The 13,382-nt window shown below is 37.9% G+C and overlaps 1 protein-coding gene across 2 annotated transcripts; it reads left to right on the top strand.

Annotated features, from left to right (window-relative positions):
• Positions 1–11,171: 11,171 nt before the first annotated feature.
• On the top strand, positions 11,172–12,991 carry LOC122025168 (omega-hydroxypalmitate O-feruloyl transferase-like). 2 transcript variants are annotated; one of them, XM_042583941.1, is made up of 3 exons: positions 11,172–11,307; positions 11,396–11,833; positions 11,906–12,991. In XM_042583941.1, exons 1-3 carry the CDS (start codon positions 11,305–11,307, stop codon positions 12,767–12,769), a joined length of 1,305 nt encoding a protein of 434 aa, XP_042439875.1. In that variant the 5' UTR covers positions 11,172–11,304; the 3' UTR covers positions 12,770–12,991. The 2 variants fall into 2 exon arrangements, with proteins under 2 accessions (XP_042439875.1, XP_042439874.1); XM_042583940.1 differs by having other exon boundaries at positions 11,233–11,316.
• The last annotated feature ends 391 nt before the right edge of the window (positions 12,992–13,382 follow it).

Here is a 13,382-nt window from a genome sequence, read left to right as displayed (position 1 = left end):
TATAGAAAATTTTTTTTATAAACCAATCATAAAAGGGATAAAAATTATTGTAGAAATTTTTTATAAAATTTCTGGAGACAAATTAGGAAGTTTTAATTAATTAAAACTCTCCTTGTTTTGTTTCTTTAAAGTGGCCGGCCATTGTTTTTAAAAGAAGAAAATTGTTTTAATTAAAATAATTTTTCTTTACATGACAAAAGAATTAAGGAAATTTTGTAATTAAATTTCCTAATTTGCCTAGGCCAAGGAATATAAAAGAAGAGGTGAGGGTGCCTTCTTGGTGACAACCTCTATTATTTTTCCTCCCTCTTTTCCTTGGTGTGGTGGCCGGCCCTTCCCTTTCTCTCTTCTCCTCTTGTTGGCCGAAACCTATCTTCTTGGTGGAGCTTTTGTTTGTGGCCGGATCAAGGAAGGAGAAGAAGGAGAGAAAGCAAGTCTCGTCTCTAGCATCCCTTGGAGCATTGGTGGTGGCCGAAATTCTTCTTCCTTGAAGAAAATTATTGTGGCCGGCCATCCTCTTCCTTTCTTCCTCTTTTGTGGTGGCCGAAACTTATCTCTTGCTTGGAGTTCTTGTGGTGGCCGGATACTACTTGGAGAAGAAGAAGAAGAAGGAGAGAAAGCTTGTATCCCTTGGAGTTTGGTTGGTGTTTTGTTCTTCGTCCTTGGTGAAGCTTCTTTGTGATTGGCCGAACCTAGCTAGGAGAAGAAGAAGGTGCTTGGTGGTTTCTCATCTCGGAAGATCGTTGCCCACACAACGTCCGAGGTTAGAAGAGGAATACGGTAGAAGATCAAGAGGTTTTTCTACAAGGTATAACTAGTAATTTTTCTTTCCGCATCATACTAGTTATTTATGGAAATAATACCAAATACAAGAGGCTTACGTTCTAGAATTTCGAATATGTTTTTCGATGTTGTGTTCTTTTGTTTTTTCTTTTCCTTGTGATTTGATTGTTCTCTTTGGTTAACCTAAAGTTATTTTAGGAAATTAAATATTAGATTTCTATAAAAGGTTTTGTCTAGTCGGTGGTGGTTGCTCCCATATCCAAGAAGGCCATGTGCCTCGCCACGTCAGTACTGGGAACCAATTATGGAAATTAATATTTAATGGAATTAATAACTTAAGGTGATTTGGGTCGAACGTGTTAAGTTCCGCAGGAGATCCAAGTCAAAACCTAAAAGAACAAATAGATTAAGTTTTGGATCAAACGTGTTAAGTTCCGCAGGCGATCCAAAATTTAATTTAAAAGAACACATGGTAGCTAGGAAAAGGTTCAGACCTTTGTACAAAATTTTTGTACAGTGGAACCTCTAGGCTTTCCGAGTAGCAACCAACAATTGGTATCAGAGCTAGGGTTTTGCCTCTGTGTATTTGGTATTAGTTTAATTATGCACATGTCATACATAATTTAGGCAGGTTAATAGTAGGATGTGCTAACTTTATGGATGCAGGATCCAACTATTATGGCTTTTAGTTATTATGTGTGTGATTGGACCCTTGGACATGTCAAGGGCATTTATCTGTGTGTGCATGATTGTATTAAAATACAGCAGGAGCTGTATTTAGTTTTATTAGGATTTTATTTTTGATCTAGATACATGTACATTCCTTTTATGGAATATAGGATCAAAATGTAAAATTCTATTTATGTCGCGGATCGAATCTTGCAAAGCGTGGAACCTTCTAAGGACCAGAGGCGCAGCGGAACTAGAAGCAAGATGGATGCGACAGCTAGACCCGGTGGCGGTGGCCAAAAATGGCAGCAGATTGGGATGACAACACACGGAGGACAACTAGAGATAAAAGCCACAATAGTTGAAAATTAGATTTTCTATTTATTGCTTTTATATTGTGTTGTGTGTGCATGTTAGTATACATGACTAGTAGGCTAGCATAGTTAAAATTCCTCGTTTATAAATAACTAAGTGGGAGAGGGATTTTTAAATAAATCCCATGGTCTCCATTACTGGTTTGTAAGTGATGCAAACAAGCTTGCGCGTTGGCTCTGAGTGCCTTCCTCCATAACGGATGAGCTTGTTTGTGGATCACTAGAACAGACTTCCATTTTTGGATGACTATAGGAAGTTAATTAAGAGCGTGTGATCTTCCCCAACGGAAGGGGCATAATCTTATTAATGGACTTAGTGTCAAGTAATGGTATACACTTAGACACATCTAATAGTATCCTCCCCATCGGAGTCACTGCTATTATTTGTGTGACCAAATGAAACCAACTATTAATTTGTCATAAAACTAGGTTGACAAGATAATAAAATTAAAGGGTTAAAACCCTCTTACAAATGATTGATTTTGTATCGTCCACACTAACGTGGCATACAAAATTAACGGTGTTTGAGATAATTTTATTTGTCATAAAGATACGATTGACAAGATAGTTAATGGGTAAAACCCTCCTTTTACAAATGTTGAATTTGTATACGTCCACACTAACGTGGCATGCAAAATTCACGGTGTTTGAGGTGTTGGTAAATTTAAATAATATTGTTTGAGGAATCAATGTTATTTTAAATTCAAAGAGTTTTGACCAAATATTTGATCAAAGACAGATCAACTATTAATTTTATTTGTCATAAAGTAAAGTTGACGAGATAATAAAATTAATGAATAAAATCTCCTCTTCGATTTTGTATACACAAAATTTATGGAGATTTTAAAGAGTTGATCTTGACCAAATGTTTTTGTGATTCTTAGGATGTTTTTTCAATCCCTAGTAGTCATACTATAGAAAAAGACTTAGTAGTCCCAATTGTAATGATTGGAAATAGGACTTGGACATTAAGGTAGACTGTCTTCTTAGAACTAAGAACAATTTAGGTGTATTTAATTCATTAGTTGAAACATGTCTAGTGGTGTTATCTACCAGAACCTGGAGTGTAGATACAAGATGTCATTAATCATGTCTGCAATTCATTGCAGGGTTCCAGGAAACCCGACAACTAAATGAAAGGTAAATCACCGTCCACATGGGCACTACTGTAAAAGTGGTAACTGTTGCAGTGGGAGATGTTTATCCTTTGATAAGAATAAAATATGGATTTTAAGTAATTGTCTTTACGTACCAAGTTTAGAAAGAACCTGATTTCAGTTTCTAAACTATTATAGATATTATGTCTATTTTGATAACAAAGTTGTTATCAAGAAAAATAGGAAAGTTATCTATTCTGGTATGATGGTTGACAATTTATAATCCAATAACTCTCACGATGCAACAAATGGAAATTAGTAACACATCTTCTAATTTTAAGAGAAAGCAACCTTCGGAAATGAACCAATTATATCTTTGGCATCTAAAGCTAGGTTATACTTGAGTAGGATTCATTGGTAGCTGATGAATGTTTGGGTTCATTGGTAGTGGAAATCTTTCCAACCTGCGAGTCTTACTTGGAAGAAAAATAACCAAGAAGCTTTTAAGTCCAAGGGGTATGGAGTCAAAGATATGTTGAAATCGGTTCATTCTGATTTGTGTGATCCTATGACTATCCAGACAAGAGGTAGTATTGAATATTTTGTCTAATTTATAGACAACTATTCAAGATACAAATAAATTTACTTAATGTACCGCAAGACTAAGTACTTTGATTAGTTCAAAGAGTACAAGGTTGATGCGGAGGAATAAAGTAAAAAGTCACTATGGAAGATCGTAGTGGCAAGTACCTCTTGAGAGATTTTAGGAGTCACTTATCAGAAGTTGGATTTCAATCCTAACTAACTGCATCTGGTACACCCCAACAGAATGGTGTAGTAGAAAGAAGGTAAAGAACTCTTATGGAATAATTAGATAGATGATGAGTTATTCAGAAAGTTACCAAATTTGTTTTAAGGATAAACTCTGAAAATGAAAGTGAACATAGTTCCTTCCAAGTCATAACTCTCTACTCATATAGAATTGCTGAATAGGTGTAAGCCTATTTTGAAGCATATTCAGATTTGGGTAATCTAGCACATATGTTAAAGAGAGATAATGATAAGTTGGATAGGAGTTCACTTGTTTGTAAGTTATCCTAGATAAACAAAAGTAGGTTTATAGTCTTAAAAATCAGAAGGTCATTGATAGCATCAATGACTGATTTTTAGAAAAGGACTATATAATGAACAACATACTCATAAGTAAATTTGTTCTTAAGGAAATAATAAAAGACATGTCTAATCTAGTACCAACTGTACAAGATGAGATACCATAAGAAAACTGCAACACATATCACAAATGATACACAATTACAGAAAATGCCTTGTCATAGTGGGAGGGTTGTTAAGCAACCTTAAAAGATTCATGTTTTGGGAGAGTTTTTGAACTCGATCCTTGAAGGACATGAACCTGATCTCCGGACATATGACGAAGCACTCCAAGATAAATATGAAGCATCTTGGCAAAGAGTAATGAATAATAGAATTAGAATATATGTATTCTAATTAAATCTGGAAGCTTGTAGAACCACCAAGTGGTGTAAAAGCCTTTGGGTGTAAAAGGTCTATAATAGAAAAAGAGGGATAGACAGGAAGGTAGTAACTTTCAAAGCAAGGCTTGATGAAAAAGGAAACTTTTTCACTGGTAATCATGCTTAAGTCTATCCGGATTTTTTTATCTATTTGGCAAGAGGATGTCAAGACAGCATTCCTTAATGGAAGTCTTGAAGAAAGCATCCATATAAAGCAGCCAGAAGAGTTCATTGCAAAGGGCTAAGAGCATCTTGTGTGCAAGCTCAATCAGTCTATGGATTGAGGCAAAGCTTCAAGGTCTTGGAACATCCGGTTTATCAAAGTAATCCAGATCTATGGATTTAGTAACCGGATAAGTCTTGTGTATACAAAAGGTGTGATGGAAGCGTGGTGGTATTTCTTGTACTATACGTAGATAACATTTTTGGTAGTTGGAAACAATATCAAAATGTTGTCAGAAGTAAGGGTATGGTTGTCCAAACAATTCGATATAAAGGACTTGGGAGAATGTATATATTCTTGAGATCAAAGTAATAAGGGATCGCAATAAAAAATATATTTTACTTATCTCAAGCTTGATACATCGGAAAAATCCTTGCTCATTTTAAGCATGGAGTGTCTTTATCTAAAGAGATGTCTCCGATGACATCAAAGGAGATTGAGGACATGTAGGCAGTTCTTTATGCTTCGGCAGTTAGACAACCTAATGTATGCTATGCATGAGATCAGAAATCTGTTTTGCCAAGGGCATAGTTAGTAGATATCAAAGTAACCCTAGACAAGGACATTAGACTGTAGTAAAGCATATATTAAAGTACCTTAGAGGAACTAGAGATTATATGCTAGCTTACAAGGCAGTTAATTTGGTCTCTGTGGGTTGCATGGATTTTGACTTCCAATCAGATAGGGACAATAATAAGTCAACCTCGGGGTTTTGTGTTTACTTTAGGAGGTAAAGTCATAACTATGAAAGAGTGATAAGCATAGGTGTTTTTCTGGACTCCACCATAGAAGCTTAGTATATGGCAAGCCTCTGAGGTAGCCATTAAAAGCTGTATGACTCAATAACCTCAAGATAGACTTAGATATGATTTCTGGTTTGTCCAAAGATTATTACAATTTATTGTAATAATGTTGGTGCAGTAGCAAACTCGAAGAAACCATAAGTCTATAAGGCAAGTAAACACAATAGAGCGCAAGTACCACCCAATACGAGAAATCGTATAAACGAGGAAAAGTTGTTGCCGCCTAGATTGCATCAGGTGATGACCTATTGATCCTTCCACTGAGGTCCTTAAGGCAAGAGCTTTTGATGGGCATATTGAAGGATTAGGAATCAGATGTATGGTAGCAGATATAGCAGCTTAGTCTTTTAGTATAAGTGGGAGATTGTTAGAGTGTATACTAAAAGCCTAGCTTTTGGTATAAACATTTATCTAGAAATAAGAATCACATTGGTCAAATGTCTACATTTATGATAAATGTAGTTGTTCAATTAATTTATATTGTAGATAACATGGTGTGTGGTGTCACACACAGAGGATCATGTTATCAGTACCTTATAAATTATAAACAGTAACTCACGACCATAATGGAAAGGAACAAACCATTGGAAGGTCGTAGTGTAATTAGGTATTAGTTTATCTTAACTATATAATTACACTAGTACACTTAGAGTGTATTGAGTAGGACCATTTGAGGTCGTTTCTTTTATACTGACTTTATAAAGGAACAAAGATCTCAGTTATTATGGAAGTGTGTGCTCTTAATCCTAATATAATAACAAGCACATATATTTGATATTTATTTCTTTAATTTATCAATGGGTGAGATTTAGTTCGATAAATCAATAAGCCCGATAAGTTGGAAAATGATATCACTTATAGTGTGTGTTGTTGATTATAGAAGGAAACTGTGTCCTAGAGATACTAGGTTGATAATGTCCTCAAGAGGAGCTCATAAGGATTGTCATGTTAAACCCTGCAGGTGGACTTAGTCCAACATGATAATAAGGTTGAGTGGTACTACTCTTGGACTTAGATATTAATTAAATGAGTTGTCAGTAACTCACTTAATTAGTGGACATTCGATATCTTAAACACAGGGAGACTAACACACTCATAATAAGAAGGAGCCCAAAAATGTAATTTGGGATTGGTGCGGTAGTTCAATAATAGTTCTCTAGTGGAATGAATTATTATTGATAAAATTAAGTTGTGTGTTCGGGGCGAACACGGGATGCTTAATTTTATCGGGAGACCAAAACCAATTCCTCCTCTCGGTCCCTATCGTAGCCTCTTATTTATAGAGTACTATACCCACCTATACCCACCTTCATACCCATGTTATAGGGGCCGGCCAAGCTAGCTTGAGGATCAAGCTAGGGCCGGCCAAACCATTGGTTCATGGGTGGCCGACCCTAGCTTGAACCCAAGCTTAGGTGGCCGGCCCTATTTAATTTAAAAAGAATTTTAATTTTAAAATTTTCTTATGTGAAAGATATAATTTATTGAAGAGATTAAAAATTAAAATATCTCTTTTATAAGTCTCTACAAAAGATTAAAGAAAGAGATTAAATCTCTTTCCTTATTTGTAGATTAGAAAGGATATTTTATTTCTCTTCTTTATAAATTATTCACATATTGAAAAATTAAAATTATAGAAAATTTTTTTTATAAACCAATCATAAAAGGGATAAAAATTATTGTAGAAATTTTTTATAAAATTTCTGGAGACAAATTAGGAAGTTTTAATTAATTAAAACTCTCCTTGTTTTGTTTCTTTAAAGTGGCCGGCCATTGTTTTTAAAAGAAGAAAATTGTTTTAATTAAAATAATTTTTCTTTACATGACAAAAGAATTAAGGAAATTTTGTAATTAAATTTCCTAATTTGCCTAGGCCAAGGAATATAAAAGAAGAGGTGAGGGTGCCTTCTTGGTGACAACCTCTATTATTTTTCCTCCCTCTTTTCCTTGGTGTGGTGGCCGGCCCTTCCCTTTCTCTCTTCTCCTCTTGTTGGCCGAAACCTATCTTCTTGGTGGAGCTTTTGTTTGTGGCCGGATCAAGGAAGGAGAAGAAGGAGAGAAAGCAAGTCTCGTCTCTAGCATCCTTGGAGCATTGGTGGTGGCCGAAATTCTTCTTCCTTGAAAATTATTGTGGCCGGCCATCATCATCCTCTTCCTTTCTTCCTCTTTTGTGGTGGCCGAAACTTATCTCTTGCTTGGAGTTCTTGTGGTGGCCGGATACTACTTGGAGAAGAAGAAGAAGAAGGAGAGAAAGCTTGTATCCCTTGGAGTTTGGTTGGTATTTTGTTCTTCGTCCTTGGTGAAGCTTCTTTGTGATTGGCCGAACCTAGCTAGGAGAAGAAGAAGGTGCTTGGTGGTTTCTCATCTCGGAAGATCGTTGCCCACACAACGTCCGAGGTTAGAAGAGGAATACGGTAGAAGATCAAGAGGTTTTTCTACAAGGCATAACTAGTAATTTTTCTTTCCGCATCATACTAGTTATTTATGGAAATAATACCAAATACAAGAGGCTTACGTTCTAGAATTTCGAATATGTTTTTCGATGTTGTGTTCTTTTGTTTTTTCTTTTCCTTGTGATTTGATTGTTCTTTTTGGTTAACCTAAAGTTATTTTAGGAAATTAAATATTAGATTTCTATAAAAGGTTTTGTCTAGTCCGTGGTGGTTGCTCCCATATCCAAGAAGGCCGTGTGCCTCGCCACGTCAGTACTGGGAACCAATTATGGAAATTAATATTTAATGGAATTAATAACTTAAGGTGATTTGGATCTAACGTGTTAAGTTCCGCAGGAGATCCAAGTCAAAACCTAAAAGAACAAATAGATTAAGTTTTGGATCAAACGTGTTAAGTTCCGCAGGCGATCCAAAATTTAATTTAAAAGAACACATGGTAGATAGGAAAAGGTTCAGACCTTTGTACAAAATTTTTGTACAGTGGAACCTCTAGGTTTTCCGAGTAGCAACCAACATGATCCTCTTTATCTTCTTGTTTAAACCTTGAGATCTAGATGTTAGGTGAGCACTTTCAGGTGTCTCCCTTATGCTTCCTTTTCCAGTATATCGCATGGTTACCAACTTCGTAAGAAGTGTGGTAGTGTCGACCTTTTCATTTGAGGTGAATCGGTCTGCTAATTGGTTCAGGAAACTCCTAGCATCTTCTCTCTCAGTTATCGAGCCCTTTATTGGTGTCGGTATGGAAAACTTCATGATACTCAGACACATGCGATTTAATTTCTCCCACAGCTGAAATTCAGCCCTTTGCTCTATAGTGCTGGCACTGGTCAAAGGTGTGGGGTGATCATTCCTTAATGCATAGTCCAAGTCCATGCAGCCTAAGACTACGGTTACGCATTCTTTTCATTCAGCAAAATTCGAACCAGTTAGTGTTGGGATGTTATTAATGCTGACAGTTACAGATTGCACTGAAATTAAAGAGAGAAATTTATTTAAGCTTACGATTTTACTAAAGCCAAGAACATATTAAGTAATATAAAATTATGCAAATAAAATAAAATTTTAAATGCATATAAATGTGCTCTTTATGAGATACCAAGTACAACATAATGTGTCTTCCTTTGGGCCGACACATTATTTGTTAGCGATACTCTCTAATATAACTCAAACTTTAATTGGCCACACAATGTGTCTTCCTTTGGGCCGACCCATTGTGCGCATAATATGATACTTTATATGAGTTATATTTTGGTCTATAGCTTACAACGACCTTAATCGACCACAATCGGCCACATAATATGCCTTCCTTTGGGCCGACATATTGTGTGCATGATCTGAACAAAATAATATTTTGTTCTATAGTTGTAAGCTACCTTATGCATATATCTGGCATAAAAGTAACCTTCCTTTGGGTCGATTACTTTTAGCATAGATATACGTCTACCAACACAAAATGCACTAAACCTACCTAAGGTGCCTTCCTTTGAGCCAACACATTAGTTCAACTTAGTAGCACGTTGTGTAGATAGACCCAAGAAAATACTAGGAATCTAATTCGAACAAAAATTATTTAATCAGCCTTAACAATATAAAATTAGGTTTATTAATCGATTGATACCTTATGGTAGTCGATTGATAGATCCAATCAATTATCCCAATCGATTTGAAAACCTACTATATATGACTACGTGATTGTATATAGAACCTTTCATAAAAAAATTAAAAAATTTCTTAGTTCTATAATTAAATAACATTATTTCATGCTATTTAATCTTTTAATTATCCATGTATAAAAAGAATATTTAATGTATTCCTTTTATTACATGAAATAATAATAATTATTATTATTATGATTTTTTTTAAACATTGTTTTTAATGAAACAGTTTGTTACTGTTTTACGAATCCGTGTTTCATAAAAATCGAATTTTTTTCTTTTCGATACTGTTTTGTTGAAAACAACAACCTTCCATATTCATGGAAAGAAAAAAAACTTAATAAAAAAATAATAATAATAACCTCAATCGATTAAAAAATAATTCTAATCGATTAATGATTGACGTAGTCATAAATTTAAAGGAGAAATAAATTAAGAAAAATTCTTAATCAATTTTCATCAATTCTATTCGATGTTTTAGACTTGGTAATATATTGGTCGACCAAATCAATCTATTAAACCATTACTATATGGAAGATCAAGTCTTTTCCTAGATTTTCTATACAAAAGATTTCGACGATCAAATAATTATATTATACTAGGAAAACTTAATCCAGCATATAAACAATAAATTGACGAAAAATTCAAACTTTATAGCCAATGAAAACGATGAAACAAAAACTTGGCTCTGATACCAATTGATGGTTCTCGTAAAACCTAAGCCGCATGAATTCTAGACAATCATAGTAAGAATTCGAATAGGAAAAACAAGAACATATGAGCATGGATCTTCGTTTCATCGAGAACACGACATAAGGAAATAAATACTGTAATTACAAAGAACTTGAATGCAGCGGAATCGTCATTGTTCTTCGTGCAGAGCTCGTCGATCCAACAATCCTGCGGAAGAAGAAGGAGAAGAAGAAGGTTGGTCTTCCGGAGGAGTTAGGGTTGACGGCGCCGGATTCTCTTCATCAATGGGGAACGAAGAGACGTCTCAAGATTACCCTAATCCTCTGGAGACCAACCCATTATATAGTGCACATCTATTATCAGCCCATCGATGATAATAGATGTGAGACTATAAATCCATATATACTAAACATCTATTATCAGCAAATAGATGATAATAGATGCGGGACTATAGGTTCTACACATATGAGATCCACATCCAATTACCCGAAATCTACTAGACATAAGTTAGATTACTTCAAAGGGTTCGGATCGTATTCCCGTGTGCAACTTTCAAATAAGCCCATCAAATAGGGATAATTTTACCCAACACACAGACCTATTTAAAAACCTGACACCAATAGTTTACAGAAAAACGCTTAATTCACACCTAAACCTCGATTAATTTCTTTTCTAAATTAGGTAAAATAAATTGTTCGTCTTCGGCTGCTTTCTAATAATTTGGAGGCCAACCTCACCTACCGGCGCTCATCGACTCTGTTTGTAGCTGCGATTGGTTCCATGGCAGTGGCCAACCCCAACTGTTTTCGATTCGGCTATCGTTTAGCCCCAGCAACTAGCTAGCTACTCGATTCCTTCTCGTCTTGGAATTCCATTTCTTAATCCAGTTCTGTTAAACAAGCTCCATGCCCTCTATAAATAGCTCCATTTGCTAATCCACAAGAAGCATCTTCTCCTGCAGCTCCTCACTAGATCACCTTGTGTATCACAGCAGACTTGATCCGTCTTCTTTAGCTATCGAAATGGTACTTACTGTAAGTCGAGTCGATCGAGTAGAAACAGTTACAATGTGCTCACAGTTTGTTTTTTTTTTTCTATACGTTTGATGATCAGATTGCAGAGTTGAGAGAGAAGGTTGCGCTCGAGGTGAAGCAGGGGAGAGTTAGTCTGGTGCCCCCGGCGGAGGAAACAGAGAAGGGCCTCTACTTCCTGACCAATCTGGACCAGAACATTGCGGTGATAGTGCAGACTATTTACTGCTTCAAGGCCGGGGATAAGGGGAATGCCTCGGCGGTGGCGGTGATCAAGGAGGCTCTGGCCAAGGTGCTCGTGCACTACTACCCTCTCGCCGGTCGCCTCACCATCAGCCTGGAGGGGAAGCTCATCGTGGACTGCACCGGCGAGGGCGCGGTCTTCGTGGAGGCCGAAGCCGACTGCGAGATGGACGACATCGGAGACATTGGGAAGCCGGATCCGGCCACGCTGGGGAAGCTGGTTTATAACGTTCCTGGCGCCAAGAACATATTGGAGATTCCTCCAGTGGTTGCTCAGGTCTGATCCTGTTTTGATTTGATCGATGAATATCGTAATTTGATTGAAATTAACTCGATTGTATATATTCAGGTGACGAAGTTTAGTTGCGGGGGATTCATTCTGGGGTTGTCGATGAACCACTGCATGTTCGACGGCCTCGGTGCGATGGAGTTCGTGAACTCGTGGGGGGAGACGGCGCGCGGCCTGCCGCTGTCGGTGCCGCCGTTCATCGACCGCACGATTCTGCGGCCCCGCGACCCGCCGGCGATCAGCTTCCCCCACCACGAGTTCGCGGAGATCGAGGACGTCTCGGAGTCGGCGGCGCTGTACGAGAAGGAGGAAATGCTGTACCGCTCCTTCTGCTTCGACGCGTACAAGCTGGAGGCAGCGAAGCGGCGGGCCACGGAGGGCGACGGCGCGCTCGACAAGTGCACGACCTTCGAGGCGCTGGCGGGGCTGGTGTGGCGCGCGCGCACGCAGGCTCTGGGGATGCGATCGGGGCAGAGGACGAAGCTGCTCTTCGCGGTCGACGGGCGCCAGCGCTTCGAGCCGCCGCTGCCGAAGGGCTACTTCGGCAACGGCATCGTGCTGACCAACGCGCTGTGCACGGCAGGGGAGCTCTTGGAGCGGCCGCTGGCCTTCTCGGTGGGGCTGGTTCAGGGCGCGGTGAGGATGGTGACGGACGAGTACATGCGGTCGGCCATGGACTACTTCGAAGCCACCAGGGCGCGGCCTTCGCTGACGGCTACGCTGCTGGTCACCACCTGGTCACGCCTGTCGTTCCACACCACCGACTTCGGTTGGGGCGAGCCGGTGCAGTCCGGGCCGGTGGCGCTGCCGGAGAAGGAGGTGATTTTGTTCCTGGCGCATGGCAAGGAGAGGAAGAGCATCAACGTCCTATTGGGGCTCCCAAGCTCAGCAATGGAGAGATTCCAACAGCTGGTAGACATATAATAATTTATATGCTACAAAATTATATATATATATCTAAATATATATTATATTTCAGTTATTAATTACTGGTCGAATATCTATCTCTATATTTGTTCTTCATTGTTTCGTCCTCTTGCCTGTCGTTGGGTCATAAGTGGTCTCTGGAGCCACACTGTTTCATTTGCCTACCTAATTCATGTTTCTTTTTGATGGAATTAATATATATGAAATACTTATCGACAACTCTTGGAAACATATCACCCAGATGAAGAAATCCCATTCAAAATAGTGCCTAATCAATTTTCTCCAACATTGCAGTGCAGTAGTTAGCGTTCCCTTAAAAGATAGATCTGTTATTTTAACGACTCCCCGAGTATCGATTTCATGAATATAAAGGGAAGTTCATATAGATATGGAGGATCATGGAAAGATCTCTCCCTCACCAAGATATAGAGAGAGAGAGGGAGGGAGAGAGGGCCTACATCTTTTATTGTTTGGAAGAAAATTGAAACCGAAGCTATGAAAGCACTAATGACAAATCCCATTCACGGTAGTAATTTATGGTGCGTTTGGCTTACCTATTTTTCATTTTTATTTTTTTTAAAAATATGTGTTTCTAAAAAATGATATTTGA

This window comes from Zingiber officinale, chromosome 9B, assembly GCF_018446385.1.
Source record: "Zingiber officinale cultivar Zhangliang chromosome 9B, Zo_v1.1, whole genome shotgun sequence".
Taxonomy (NCBI): domain Eukaryota; kingdom Viridiplantae; phylum Streptophyta; class Magnoliopsida; order Zingiberales; family Zingiberaceae; genus Zingiber; species Zingiber officinale.
Note: the sequence above shows the minus strand (reverse complement) of the source record. Positions and strands in the feature narration are given on the sequence as shown.

Excerpts from the sequence above, each read along its gene's own strand:
- LOC122025168 (XM_042583940.1), top strand. Across the intron at positions 11,834-11,905 it reads TTCCTCCAGTGGTTGCTCAG|GTGACGAAGTTTAGTTGCGG; the intron begins GTCTGATCCTGT and ends GTATATATTCAG.